Here is a 15850-nt window from a genome sequence, read left to right as displayed (position 1 = left end):
GTAAGGGGAACGTTCTGGGAACCAAAAATTGTCAGCTGCACTGTAGTTATTTGTCACACTTGCAAAGCACTCTCAATTGAAGCATGTGACAGAGTAATGGGGAGATAGAGACTAAAACAAAGAGTGGGCGTCGCATTATAAAAAAGTTACGCGCATTGTGGTCTTGATTCACAATCGTCACGCTAAGCGGTTGAGCGCGCGTGCACGTAGTTTCTGCTCAAGTGTGTCAAGTGCACGAACGCGCAGAAACGACAAACACTTCGATTGAATCTCAACGATGCGAAGAGCTCACTGACGGACACATGCAGAGGCAGTGGGGTGGTCACACCTGTCCGCCAGGTAAGACCCTCAGCAGCAGCGTCAAGCTGTCACCCCTTTCCGCTTCTTTTTATCTGCGTCGTTAAAGAAAATAAACGAATTCCTTCTTTGTCCGGCAGTATTCATGGGTTATCCTCTTTACTCAATTTTTACTTGGGTTTATTAGAGTACTATATACAGTCTGATAATACGGCAACTTGACGTGAAACAAGCAGCAAAAACTCGCTTTTTGCTTAGTATTTTTTACATTTCACTCTTGTTGTGATTTAGGCTGTTTACGCTGGAAGAAAACCACATTTTGCATCGTATCTGTGCATGCAGTTAATAGATGATTGTATACAAAGATAACAGGGTGAGTGTGTACATGTGTTATCATGTTTCATAGAATCAAGCCCACTGTACTACCGCTTGATCCAAAGGTCCAAATGATCCAAACAATTTTTGGGGTCTTAAAGATAGGAAAAAAACCCAAGCCAAGGTCTTTGGGTTGATCGCTTAGGTGTGTTTTAACAGCTGGTGGTATTACGTAGCTTACAATAGAATGACATTTTCAAGGATTTAACCGAAAACACAAGATGCTGAAATAAAAGAAAGGCCCTATATAAACACAGACTATTCTGTCTGAATGAGCAAATGTAATATAAAGTCATGTGTTTATGTCGGGTCTGCGTAGTTCCATTATAATTGGGCCATGCCTTCGGTTCACACACACCTGAACCCATCAAGGTCTTCCTTTAAAGATTTGTGTGTTGACTACTGTCGATCAGTCAAGCAGGTATTTGCCGAACAGACGACAGTAGCTGAGCTGAAAGGAAAAAAGCGTCAAAGAAAATTTAAATGAAGTGATTTACTTATACAAAGATTGTCTTTCCGATGGCTTTCCAGATTAAACATTACAGCAAGTTCTCTTAAAGAGGAAGAGTCCAAAAACATTCAATAAAAATAAGTACTGCCTTAACCACAACAACCCTGCAAGTGCTAAATAGTTCTTTTAAATTCAAAGAATTTCCGATTCTTTTATAAGATTTCCCTAATGTTATGCACGGGACATCCACCCAAGAGATTGGAGTGGGTGTGGTATTTAACAACATGTGTGGTGTCAAATGTTGGGTGCAAATAGAGGATTGAAATTGTGATACTCTCAGACCCAAGGTGCATATAAATAACACTAACACATAATAAACATATAAGTTGAAGAGGGGCAGACCGATGCTGATTGTGGTATTGAATAAGTCCAATGCTGCATAAACTGACTAGTGCGGGTCAATGTATGTTGGGGGCGGTTGTGGACGTGGTCAGAGTTCAGTGGTGCATGGGGCAAGATAGGGGAGGGGTAGCAGGGTGGGAGTTTAGCTTCCTGACTGCTGAATGCAATATAGCTCTCCTTTACTTGCCGGTCCTGGCTTGGAGACTCTGCGGTCTCCTCCCTGATGGCAGCAGCCTGAAGAAGCGTGTTGGGTGAGTGGGATCACCTGCAATGCAGAGGGCTTTACGGGTGAGACGGGCTCCTTAAATGTCATGGTGGAGGGGAGAGAGACAAAAATGATCTTCTCAGCTGTGGGGAAACAAAAACAAAGGGGGAAAACAAAGAGAGGAAAGTGCTCTATTATAGCTATTTGAGATCTATTATTTTAACTTTAAAATGGATCTGTTATTCAAAACTTCATACAGACAGACAGGTGTATTTATGCTTTAATCGCTGTATCCCTTATGGCCCTTTTTACTCTCATCTTGCACATCTATCATATGCTTCATCAGAGTCCTCTCTATTGTGTTTCATGGTTCCCACAAAGCAGAAACCAGCTTGTTTCCTCTTTTTCTAATTCACTGAGGCTTGTCACCATTATATTTTCCTCACAGTTTCTTGTGTACAACATGACACACTTTTGCACCTGTGTGCTTGAGTATGTTTCTGGCTTGAATCATCGGATGCTGTGACCGCTCATTCGTTCAAGCAGAACGACGAAAGACAGAAATCAATCTATTTCAAGATCATTTAAAAAATGCGATAAACATGGGAAACCCCTGAAATTACAAGCGAATACTCTTGGCTGTTATTAGTAGAGTAACGTGGTTTTGGGATAAACGGTACCGTGAGTGCACGACAGCACAGGATTGCGGGTATGCTGAGTCTGTGTGTGTGAACAGAGCTTTTGTACAAACTGGAAAAACGTTGAAATTTGAGAATTGAAAGAGTCTTGGAGAAAAGAAGGAACCATTGTGCTTCAGGCAAAGTTGCCCTGGGAGAAAACACACACACAAACATGAACACACACATGCATACAGTATATGCACATTGCCACAGAGGAAGTAAAAACTATGGAATAAGAGGAAAATGGTGATCCTATAATTATACTGGCCAAGTGATAAAAAGCTTTGATATTTAATATAACAGCAATTAGGGACTTTAAATGTTTGTATCACCCGGTTTCCTTGATGGTGCCAAAAACATCCTAAGGTGTGGACGGTCTTAATCTTTTAAAGAAACGATTGCTGTTTCTGTTTTAGAGGACTGCAGTTAAAATTAACTTGGAAGAGCATGAACAAGCACAGGTCACACCCAACACCCCACTGAATTATCACACAGGATCTTGTCATGATTCTGCCTTCTCATGTCTTGATTTCCTAGTCTATTGGCAGGATCATGACAGGGCCACGCGTTTTGTGTGGAGAGATTTATTGTCAGTCATGTCATAATATGCGTACTCTCCGGTCTCGTCTCTGGCCCCGCCCCTCTCGTGTCCTTGTTAGCTTCCCCTGAGTGTGTCAATACGCACACCTGTCTCTTGTTCATTTCCTTTCATAGTTTCCCTACTTAATGCCCTCATGTATATTGTCTTGTGCTCGTTCGTGAACCTGTTTCCTTGTTCGTGTGCAACATACCTTAGAGTAGGGGTTGCCAACGTGGTGCCCGTGGGCACCTGGTAGCCCGCATGAACTCTGGAAGGTGCCTGTTAAACACAGGGCTCACCAATAATCAGTGGTGGACAGTAACGAAGTAAATGTAATTCGTTGCTGTACTTAAGTAGTTTTTTTGTGTATCTGTACTTTACTCAAGTATTTCCATTTTGGGAGACTTTTACTTTAACTCCACTACATTTCAAAGTCAAACATCTTACTTTTTACTCTACTACATTTTCAAAGTCAGTCGTTCCTTTTTATTTATAAGTCAGTAAAAACTTAACTGGTAAAACGAGCCAATCACAAAACATCACGCACTTAGTTTTTATCTTGTTTTGCCCTGTTGTCGCCTTGGTCTACTTAGCGTGAACACACGATTCAACATCACATCAGATTCAGTGCAACTGTCTGCAACAGAATAACATTTTGACTGCCAATGTCTTTATAAGTAAAATCATGGAAGAAACTACCTAATCTAGCTTGCCACAACACCCATGGCCTTACGCGTTTTTTTTTAAATTGTTGAAAAGAAGAACGAGTCTTTCATTTTTAAGTGTTTTCTCTGAGTGAAAAGACTGAGAGAGGAGGAATACACCCGTCTCATTTATCAGGAATGAAGATGGGCTAAATACTTCATAACCAACAGTCTGATTTCAAGAATTCAAGTTGGAGAAATGTCTAATAACTTAGTGAGAATGTACTGTAATACGGTTCAGTGAATCCACTTAGATTAGTACATACTTGTTTTTACGATCCTTTTATTCCATTGCAAGTTTAAGTTTAAATAAAAACTTGGATTAGTGTTACAAATAAATGTTAAACCGAAACTGCTCTCAAGTCCTGTTATTTAATTTTGTTCTAAAGGAAATTGTTTGGCTTCAAGGTTTTGGGTTTATGAAAATTTTAATAGACATCAGTGTCTGTCTGACTAATGAATGTCATTTTATTAATAGATTTGTGTGCCAAGAGTGACATTAGAGTCTTCACAAGCAAGCAAGAGTCTTGTGACAAAAATGATAATAGGACATTATAGCCATAAAAACAAATCAAAGTACTTGGATACTTGAGTACATTTACTCAAGTGAAAGTTTAAAGGCAGCACTTCTACTTTTACTTGAGTAATATTTTACCTTGGGTATCTCTACTTTTACTCAAGTACATGGTTTGTGTACTTTGTCCACCACTGCCAATAATGCCCAAGACAGTTGTGACCTCTGTGACCTCTGAAATCTGTGACCTCATGGGTAGTGTTTATTTTCCAGTTTGTATTTTACCCCCGTCAATGTTTTCCCCATTGTGGGTGTTTGTTTTGTGTAAGTTATTTATATTGAAGTCTTGTTAAGTTGACTCTGCGCACACATATGGAGCTGCTCTGAGAGTTGGATGGACATTTGTATAGATTTTTCCAGTCCAGCTGAATCATCAAAACTGGCGCGGGGGACTTGCAACTTCTTGTTTAATCCATGTCTGTAAACTGTGATCAGAGCTGGCAGGAACTAGTTCCCAGATCTAGATTCAAACTGAATGGCGATCACGCTTTTTCCGTTGTGGCTCCAAAACTGTGGAACCTGCTACCGGGGAACATTAGATCAGCTCCGTTTATCTCTAGTTTTAAACTCAGGCTTTTAATAATTCTGGAGGCTGAGATATACTGTACATTGAATGTGTATTAGATATGTATTGGATGTTTTGTATAGACATGTTGGACTTGTATTTTTGTATATAATTTGATCTTTGTACAGCACATTGGACAACAATAGTTATTCAATTGTGCTTTATAAATAAATAAACAAACAAAGATATGTATAGCCCTTTGTTTAGTTTTTTTATTATAATTAATATACATCTGTTCAGTTTTTAAATACTTTATTGGGTAGAAACTGTGAGGGAGGGGCTTCAAATGTATTTATGTGGACAACGTGCCTTATGTTTTCCATCTGAAAAGAAGAACCTTACCCAGTGCAAGTAGATCAAAGCAAGGCCTTAAGCTGTCGCAGTCATTCTTTATTTCAAAACATGCACTGAGATCAGGCCATATCAACAGATGCAAGCCTCACCTGCATGTCGCCATCCGTGCATGTAAAGTGAGTAAAGTCCAGCTTGTTTATTTAGCGAAATGACTCACTTTTGAATGACTGAATCTGCCCAGGGCCGAGAGCGATGCAAAACAAGCCAACAAAATCATTTTACTAGACAAGTAATAATCTTAATTATTTTACTAGACAAAACATGAACTTACGACAAAACTGGGTAGGAAACATTGTCAAGCAGTGTTATGCAACTAAATGCTACGTTTGACAGAATCAAGCAAACAGTACAGAAGCAGTGTTAGGTTTTGTGTATGTGATATATGGAAGGCACATATCTGTTGACTCTTGTTAGGCAGGAGTTAAGATAAGCAGTGTAAATGTATCATGTTGATACACGTGTCTATTGGAGATGAACAACCCAAGTGTTGCTAAGGTTAAGATTTGTGAATAACATGCTGTTGCATGTTAATGTCTGACCGGAGAGCATTCACACACCCTACAAATGTGACTTTTAATACTGTGAGACACAAGCACCGTTCCATATCAATAAAAAACTCTATTAACTGCATCTACTCATCAATTGCACTATAACTTCAATAACTGCATTAACTAATCTACTGCTCTGTAACTCTATTAACTGCATCTACTCATCAATTGCACTGTAACTTCAGTAACTGCATTAACTAATCTACTGCTCTGTAACCTTATTAACTGCATTAACTCATCTTCTGGACTGCAACCTATTAACTGCATTAACTCATATACTGCACCGTAACTTTAATAACTGCATTAACTCATATACTGCACCGTAACTTTAATAACTGCATCAACTTCAACAAATGCATTAACTCACCTATTGCACTGCAACTTTAATAGCCAATGTCAATAATTTATGCATACCTAAGTCACTTGCACTATTTTAGTCTAAATTATTATCTGTTCATATCCACCTGTACATTAATGTTCATAGTATATAGCCATCTGTATATATTGTTCATAGTATATACCTACTGTCATATTTTCATAGAACACACCTACTGCAAAATATTTTTATACTTCCATGCCCACTGTATTATATTCTCACTATTGTATTCTGTATTTATTCTAACTGTATATCCTGCACTTGCTAATTGCACTTCTGGTTAGACCTAAACTACATTTCGTTACACTGTACTTGTATATGTGTAATGACAATAAAGTTGAATCTAATCTAATCTAATCTAAAAATATCTCTAGTTGAATAGGAATCGCATATGCAATGGTGATAATAACCACGTTACAGCAACCCAGCAACACAACAAATTCCTGTTATTTCTGACACATTTTCTTTCTATTAGATATAAACTTTGCCAAAGATACCGCAATGTTCTACAGTGTAACACTGTACAGTGTACAGTAGCATCTTTTGGATACTTAAATGTATCAATGTCATTATGTTTATATAGGTTTCAAACCAAGCAAATGTGAGCGAATGACATTCCTAGCATTTTCATATCTTTTCTGATTTGCAGCAATGGTTAACCAACTAACTTAACTTTTCTGTGGTATTTTTGCAATTGCTTTTACTGATTCTAGTGTCATTGACTTGTTTAAAATGCTTCAACAAACAAGCTGATTAGATTCTGTCTTGTTGAATGTTTTTGGAGAGGTAAGACACCTCTGAACATGCTTTTTACAGTTTAGTCACACGGTGGGTTTTGTGGCTGTATATCACAACTGAACTGAACCTACTCAGGAAGTTGAGCTTTGAACTGCTTTTCAAAGTCACGCTAATGTTGCAATGTACACATGAGTCCTTCTGCAGGTGTTGTAAAAGATGCCCTCGCTGACTTAGCTTTCCCTTAAAATGAAAATGGTTTTACTCATCCTCATGTCATTTCAGACATTTCAAACACAATATATATTTCTAAGAATGTTTGTGCCCCAGCAACACTGGCTCTCATTGACTTCTTTTTGTGTAATTAAACTAGCCTTTTTTTCTGTTACAGGATGAGAATAAAAAAATGTAAATGCTTCCTGTTGTGCATACTGGGGCTTTGTGTCATTTCCTTTCAACATTACTACAAAGCTTTGCACAATATTCCGCTGCAAGAGTTTTCCTCCCCATCCTTACACCTAAAGAGCCTAAAGATGGTCAGCGGTTTCTTCTGGAACGTACCGGATATTGACTTCTACAGGCACCACTTAAAGGTAATGATGCAAAAGTCAGCTTTAAAATGCAATTCAATGTGCTGTTATTAATAAAAATTGTGGTTTAAAACTGTATAGACGTAATTTATAGACTACTATCAATTTAAAAGGTATTTATTTTGAGTTGGTGGATTCTTCCTAGAATGTAAAATATAAGGAAGCCAAACTCAGTTTATTAATAATTTTTTTCTCCAAATAGGGCCTTGTTGAATCAAGAAAAATAAAAAAATCTACAGAAAAACTTCACGAACAAAAATTTGTTCTCCAAGATGATCTCCGACCCTTTTTCGTTATGACAAAATCCGGAGCAACGTGTTTCCGCGAGGGTACCACAATGGATGAATCACTTCATCATCACAAAGAGGACAACGATACAAACAAGACGAGGGGGAAGGCGGATCAATGCACATGTCGCCAAGGTTGGCACGGCCCTCACTGTGGCGTACCTACAATCGTCCAACATTCAAACCTCCCAACCAAGACGAAATTAACACCCAGAGCAACTCCACGTCGAGTCATCAACGCCATCAACATTAATCATGAGTTTGACCTGCTACACGCTCGATTCCACGAACTCGCTGACGTCGTGGACGTGTTTTTAGTTTGCGAATCCAATTTTACCGCTTATGGTGACCAAAGGCCTCTTTTCTTCCAGCAGCAGCTCCAAAATGGAACGTTCGATTACATTAAGCACAAAATCCTTTACATTTTACTGGACCATTTTCCAAATGGCGGCCGCCTAGATGGCTGGATCGCAGATGATTACCTGCGCACGTATTTGACCAAAAACGGAATGTTGCGTATTCAGGGTGCAAAAGCGGACGATGTTTTCGTCATAGATGACGCGGATGAAATTCCCTCACGAGAGGGAATCCTGTTCCTTAAACTGTACGACGGCTGGACCGAGCCGGTTGGGATCCACATGCGGAAATCCCTCTATGGATTTTACTGGAAACAGTTTGGTACGCTGAACATCTTATCGTGCTGCACGGTGGCTATGCTCTCTAAGGTTTACAAGAACGATGGGATTCTTCTACGACGCCGGACGTATTATAGTATGCCGGGATTTCGGGAATATGAGAATTCCACTGGAAACATTCTTTTGCCGTGGGCCATCGGGAGCCCAGTTCATTACGCTGGATGGCACTGTTCGTGGTGCTTCAAACCAGAAGGGATTTATTACAAACTATTATCAGCCCAGAACGGAGACTTTCCACGCTGGGGCGATTACAGCGAGAAACTCAAGTTAAATTTTATTAAAAACTTGATACAGACAGGCGGCTGGTTTGATGGGTCATTACCAGACTATCCACCTACAGATCCCAAAGAGCATATGTATGCCCCAAAATACTTGATGGACAACTATGAAAAATATCGCTATTTGCTGGAGAACCCATATGCAAAACTGGATAACTGATACTGATAACTTCACTTACTGTAAGCGTTTATTATGTTTTTTACCCTGAAGTGTAATCACTGTGGCCAGGGAATAATCCAGATCCGGTACCTCCGAAATCCCATCTGGAACCACCGCTCCACCAGCGCTAATGGAAAACGTTGGTGCTGGCCTGTTGCGCACATATAATTCATTAAAAAGCACAAATAATATTGGCAATAACTATTTTATTTTGGTAATGAACAGTCTGTCAAGTTTGAGATGCTGGAATATTGTTTGTGCGCTGTCACTTAGAACGGCAGAAACAACTTAAAAAATCTCTGTGATGATTACGTCAATAGATACTTTTAGTCGTGTGCACACTTACACTAAAACTTACAGGATGCGCTCTGTCATCTTCTTTCCTTGAATTTATTTGTGGAGCACTGCACCTCGCAAACTGAACCAAACTCATCAGCATATCACCACGTTTTCCCTTTCGTTTTGTTAATCTGTTAATTGTCAATTATTCCGCGTATATTTATTCGCGTCGCATGTTTTGCATTATAGATTGAAGGAAACTTGTCGTGATGGACACTTCAAAGAGAGATATTTGTGTTGTTGGACAAATGCTGCGAAGAGACGCAGAAGAACTGATGAAATATGGTTAACGGATGATTAAATGCCTCACTAAAATTTCTTTGATAATTCTGAGATTATTTTCGCATTTCGGTTTCATTTAAGGCTTTTTTATGTACATTTTCAAAACATCTAAATAGTTGGATAGAAAACCCCACAGAGATTGACATTCCCTAACTTCTCCCCAACCCACTAACTTGCTGGATCTGCCACGCCCCCTTTTTCAGGCACCTCAGAATTAACAAAATAAGCACTGACATTTGCTCTCCAGACAACATCGCTATAACCAATGGGGGTGGGTTGTAGTTTTATTCTTTTAGTCGTTTTATTCAAGGACTTGCAACAGATTGCACATAGAGGAATTGAATGAAAAATTCGTATATTTATTCATAATGAACGATGTGCACTATAGGGAAACCTGTACAATAATTATAATGGCAAGAACTATTTTATTTTGGTAATGAACAGGCTGTCAAGTTTGAAATGCTGGAATATTGTGTGTGCGCTGTCACTTATAACGGCAGAAACTTAAAAAAAAATCTCTGTGATGATTACGTCATTTTTAAGTTAGCTACTTGTTGTCGTGTGCACACTTACACTAAAACTTACAGAATTGACAAATTAAGCACTGACTGCGGCACTATCAAAAAATTGCTCTCCAGACAACATCGCTATAACCAATGGGGGTGGGATGTAGTTGTATTCTTTTAGATGATGTGAAAATATTTATTCATAATAAACGATGTGCACTATAGGGAAACATGTCAATTCTTTTATAGGTATAGTTCACCCAAAGATGAAAATTCTGTCATCATTTATTCAGAAAGTTGGTAACTGAACCGAAAACCCATTTACTTCTATTGTATGGACACAACACCAATTCAAGAGATGGCTTCCGGTTAACAACATTCTTCAAAATATCTTCCTTTGTGTTCTGCGGAAGAAAGTAAGTCATACAGGGTGATTAAAACTATATAAATTTCATCACTTAAATGCCTTAGTGATGCTTCCAGTGGCTTTTATATTTCTAACAGAGGGAAACAGAGCTCAATAGAGTTTCATCATACTTAATGTGTATGTGCATTATTTTGTTGGTAAAACATTTGCTGTGGAATTGTTAAAGGAAACAGATAAGACTAAACATTCTAGGTATCATTTACTAAAAATAATCGTGCATACGTTGCTACTTGAGTCAAAGACCCTGAGGTTTTTACTCAGATGAGAGACTGTGAACAAGACACATGTGTTCATCCGGGTTTAATGGTTTTAATTGTTACATTCGGAGTAAAGAAAACAACAACTACACAGAGGTGTAGTGCAAAATATAAGATATATATTTAATTAAAGATTCATTAAAGAAAAGAACCAAAACATTCACCAATATGTAACACAACTGAACAAAACATAAATCAAACCAATATACAAAAGGGAACGTTCCAGGCCCCCTTGACAAGAGAAAACCATCTGCCTTCACCAGGATCCAGATCCTCTCAAATACCCAATCCCCGATCAGCATCAGGTGCACCCAATTTACCTGTAATACAAGAACATGACCACAAAGAAAGGACAACCCGTAACACCTTCCCCCTTCAAAAGGGAGAGGCTAAAAAAACTTAAATTTTGTAATCTCCTCAATACAAGAATTTCCTCAAAGTTAGCTGAATCCCCAACTCAATTAACACTTAATCTTTACTCCCCTCCTTGATTTCAAACTAAAAAATTACTGAAGAGAAAAAAAAAATATTTAACAAAAAATAAACCAATGCAAAACATAGAAATAACAAGGGTCAATACTTATTCGTCAGATGGAGCACGAGACAGGGCATCAGCAATCACATTGTCCCTGCCTTTCAAATGACGAATCTCCAAGGCATAAGGCTGTAGGAAAAGGGACCACCTAATAAGTCGCTGGTTTGGATTCTGCAGGGAATGAAGGAAAGTAAGGGGATTGTGGTCAGTGTATACCACTAGTGGCATGGTCTCAGCAGTCACATAAACCTCGAAATGCTGCAGGGCCCAAATCATCGCTAAAGCCTCCTTCTCAATTGTGGAATAATTTAGTTGACACGAATTAAACTTGCGCGAGAAATAACTGATAGGGCGATTTATTCCACCCTCATCAACTTGCAGCAAAACAGCTCCTGCCCCAACCTGACTCGCATCTACTTGGAGACTAAATGGTTTATCCAGTTGAGGAGCTGTCAAAACAGGAGATGACGTAAGCAACCGTTTCACATTCTCGGAGGCATATTCACACTTAGTAGCACACACAAATTTTGCTTTCGCTTTCAACAAATCGGTCAAAGGGGCCACAACAGAAGAAAAATTAGGGCAAAAACTTCTGTAGTACCCCGCCATTCCCAAAAATCGCATCAGCTCACGTTTAGTTTGGGGAGTTGGAAAATTATCAATAGCGATTACTTTAACCCCTCTGGGTCGCACCTCCCCCATCCCCACAACCTTGCCCAAATAGGTCACCGTCGCTCTGGCAAACTCACATTTAGCCAGATTGACTGTTAGCTTTGCATCACGCAAACGCTTGAATAAAGCCTGGATACGGCATAGGTGTTGCTCCCATGTGTCACTATAGACAACAATGTCATCAAGGTACAATGCACAACCTTCTAAAGCAGCTGTCACTTTATTCATTAAACGCTGGAAAGTAGCTGGAGCATTCCACAGGCCAAAACTCATTACAGAATAAGAGAACAGGCCGAAAGGTGTAATAAAAGATGAGATCTCCTGTGCACGGGTAGTCAATGGCACCTGCCAGTATCCTTTAAGCAAATCGAATTTACTCACAAATTTTGCAGACCCAACTTGATCTACGCAGTCTTCAATTCTAGGCAATGGGAATGAGTCAGGTTTAGTTAGAACATTCAACCGTCTATAATCGGTGCAAAAACGTTGAGTACCATCAGATTTTGCTACTAACAAACAGGGCGAAGCCCAATCGGAGAATGAAGGCTTTGCTATGTTGTTTTCAAGCATGTAGTTAACTTCAGATTCCAGTTTCTGCCGTTTTTCCAATGACACACGATAAAAATGTTGACGGACAGGCTTGGCATTTCCTACATCAATATCGTGTTTAATAAGATTGGTACAAGAGGGAACATCTGAAAAAAGATCCGAAAATTCAGTTACCAATGAAACCACCTCAACCCGTCTTTCACAACCTAAATGTTCGATCAACCCTTCTAGGTTTTCCATGGTCTCAGAGTTCCTTAGAAGAGGTTGTAACATTACACCATCAGGAGCCCTCACGCCTTGCTCCGGGTTACCTGTCAAAATGGCATTGGCTAAAGCAACTGAAGTACAAGTAACCTTAGGAGTAACTTCACAAGTATAAAAAGGTTTCAATAAATTCAAATGGCACAATTGAGTAGACTTCCTACGGTCAGGAGTGGAAATTATGTAATTCTGTTCAGACACTCGTTGAAGTACAGTATAGGGACCCGAAAATTTATCACAGAAAGGAGATTTAGGCAAAGGCAATAAAGCTATCACCTGGTCTCCTGGGCCAAACATACGAACCTCTGACTTGCGGTCAAACCAACATTTCATCTTTTCCTGTACCGTCGACGTTTAATATTGGCTGGAGAATTGGCAAAAGGGAAGTTGGAAAAGGTCCTTTTCCAACTTCCCTTTTGCCAATTCTCCAGCCAATATTAAACGTCGACGAAACCCTTGCACGTATTGAATCAAACTCTGTGGCGGTTCCTCTGGTAAAACCTCATCACACAAAACTGCTATTGGCCCCCGTACCTGATGTCCAAATACTAATTGGTTAGGGCTTAATCCCAAACTCTCCTGAATGACCTCACGGCCGGCCAACAACATCCATGGCAAACCTTCCTCCCAATCACCCTTCAACTCAGTGCAATATTCCTTTAGTAAAGACTTTAAAGTCTGCTGAAAACGCTCCAGAGCACCCTGACTTTCCGGATGATAGGCACTTGACCTGTTGTGTCTAACGCAAAGTTGTTTTAACACCTCTTGGAACATTTTAGATGTAAAATTTGTCCCCTGGTCAGTTTGGACCACTTTAGGAATTCCAAAGATAGATATAAACTGGGACAACGCTCTTACAACAGATCGAGTGGTCATTGAACGCATAGGATAGGCCGCAGGATATCGAGTATTTTGACACATCACTGTCAGTAAGTATACACTACCAGATTGGTGGTAATGGCCCCACACAATCCACTAAAAGATGCTGAAATGGCTGTTCCATAACAGGTATTGGATATAAAGGTGCAGGCTTCAGTTTCTGATTTGGCTTACCTGTTAACTGACAAGTTGAACAAGTCTTTATAAACTGTCTTACATCACGCTTTACACGTGGCCAGTAAAAATATTGCAACAACCGCTGGTAGGTTTTATTAACTCCAAAGTGACCAGACAAACCCCCATGTACAGACTCTAAAACAATATTTCGAAGATGAACAGGCACTACTATCTGTATAACAGGTTCCCCCAAACGCCCCTCACCAACTGAGGTCCATTTCCGTAACAGTACCTCTCTTTCAATGAAGTATCCATTTGTGGAACTCGCGGCTACCTCTGGGGATAAAACAGCATCAAATAAAGACCTTAAGGATAAGTCCTCTTTCTGAGCAGACAACCAAGTCTGTGGTTGAATAAAAGGTAAAGCCAAAAGACCGGGCAGCACTCTCTTTGAAGTGATAAAATCACTAGGATCAACCGGTTGCATTTTAGCAGCATTATGCTTTGACAGCTCCTTCCCTGTGTCCTGTTTACTCCTAGCATGTGTCAGTGCACATGACACAAACACCTCAGGGAAATGCTCAGATAACTCAGCTTCATCCAATGCAATAGGTGACGTAGTTACAAAAGGGCGAGGTGGAATGTCACTCCATATGCGGTCACCCGCCAGATTATTCCCCAAGATCACAGAGACTCCCTCAACTGGAAAAGAAGGTCTAACTCCCAGTACAACAGAACAGGTCCACTAATTAAATCAGACTGAAGGAACAACTTATGTAATGAGACCGACAGGGTTTTCAATCCAATACCTCGAATCAAAACACTCCTCCCCGTGTCAGATTCCTGTGAAAAAGGCAAAACTGATTCTAGAATAAATGATTCAGATGCACCCGTGTCTCTCAACATTTTAACGGGGACCTTCTCATCACTTTCACCCAATGACACATAAGCCTCGGTTATGAAAGCAGCATAACCAGAATCTCCATCCTTACATGATACTACTGGTTTCTCCCCGGTCTGAAAAAATTTACTGTCAGTCTGAACAGATGAAAATGTAAGAGTAGGTTTAGGTTCAAATTTAGGACGCGAATCTCCACTTCCCGATTAACTCTTGCCTTCTCTAACTCTAAAACCATCAACACCTTTCGTTGCTCAAAAGACATAGTTGCAATCGAAACGCTAGATTGATCAGCAAAATCGGAATCACTAACATCAAAAACATTTAAAGTAACCAAAGCAGCTTTAACAATTAACGCAACTGTCCCTTTTAATTTTTCATCCTCAGTATTTAATTGTACCTCATACTTATCGGCGACCTCCAACAACTGGTCTTTTGTTAGCTGCTCAAACAATTCCTCACTAGGAGACCTATAAAATAAGTCTAATTCAACCATCTTCCAGCAAACTTATCCTCACGCACTACAAACTTCAACCATCAAGATAATTAGAGATATTTCCCCACCTCCCCACAACATCTAAACTTGACTCTTCATGCCCTCACCAAGAGTCGAGTCTCTTTAAGCACTCAAATACCATCAATTGTATAAACCCACCGACAAAACCAGTGAGAAAGACAAAAGCGGCAGTGCCCTCAACCTAGCAAAAAGCACAAAAAATAACAAACTAAAAAAACAAACATCAACTACCTACTGGGGAAATACCACAATTATCCTACAAACAGAAGGAGTTAACCTATAGTTTGATAATCATCAATAGTACGCAACAACAATGGTTTCTCATAGGGGAAAAAAAACAACAAACTTACCCTGTTCACAATTCCTAACTATTCCTCTTCTCGCACCACACAAGATGAAACAGTAAATTCCCCTTCACGATTTCCAAAACACACAACATCGCTGCTTGTCCACTCATCAACTGGATCCTACCAACAGGTGCATTCAATCATGTTCTCCATCAGCACATGTACCGACGCTAGCGCAAATTTAACCAAGAATCCAATCAACATGGACCTTAACAACTATACCAACTTCCTTAGGACGAGCCCCCACTTGTTACATTTGGAGTAAAGAAAACAACAACTACACAGAGGTGTAGTGCAAAATATAAGATATATATTTAATTAAAGATTCATTAAAGAAAAGAACCAAAACATTCACCAATATGTAACACAACTGAACAAAACATAAATCAAACGAATATACAAAAGGGA

The 15850-nt window shown here is 39.5% G+C and overlaps 1 protein-coding gene across 1 annotated transcript; it reads left to right on the top strand.

Annotated features, from left to right (window-relative positions):
* Nucleotides 1-11173, top strand: mgat3a (beta-1,4-mannosyl-glycoprotein 4-beta-N-acetylglucosaminyltransferase a). Its single transcript, XM_079456325.1, has 3 exons — nt 1-339; nt 7238-7439; nt 7639-11173. The coding sequence occupies exons 2-3, from the start codon at nt 7239-7241 to the stop codon at nt 8854-8856; spliced, it is 1419 nt and encodes a 472-aa protein (XP_079312451.1). The 5' UTR covers nt 1-339; nt 7238; the 3' UTR covers nt 8857-11173.
* The last annotated feature ends 4677 nt before the right edge of the window (nt 11174-15850 follow it).

This window comes from Barbatula barbatula (assembly GCF_947034865.1).
Source record: "Barbatula barbatula genome assembly, chromosome: 5".
Taxonomy (NCBI): Eukaryota; Metazoa; Chordata; class Actinopteri; order Cypriniformes; family Nemacheilidae; genus Barbatula; species Barbatula barbatula.
This window is presented reverse-complemented; position numbering and strand designations above follow the sequence as displayed.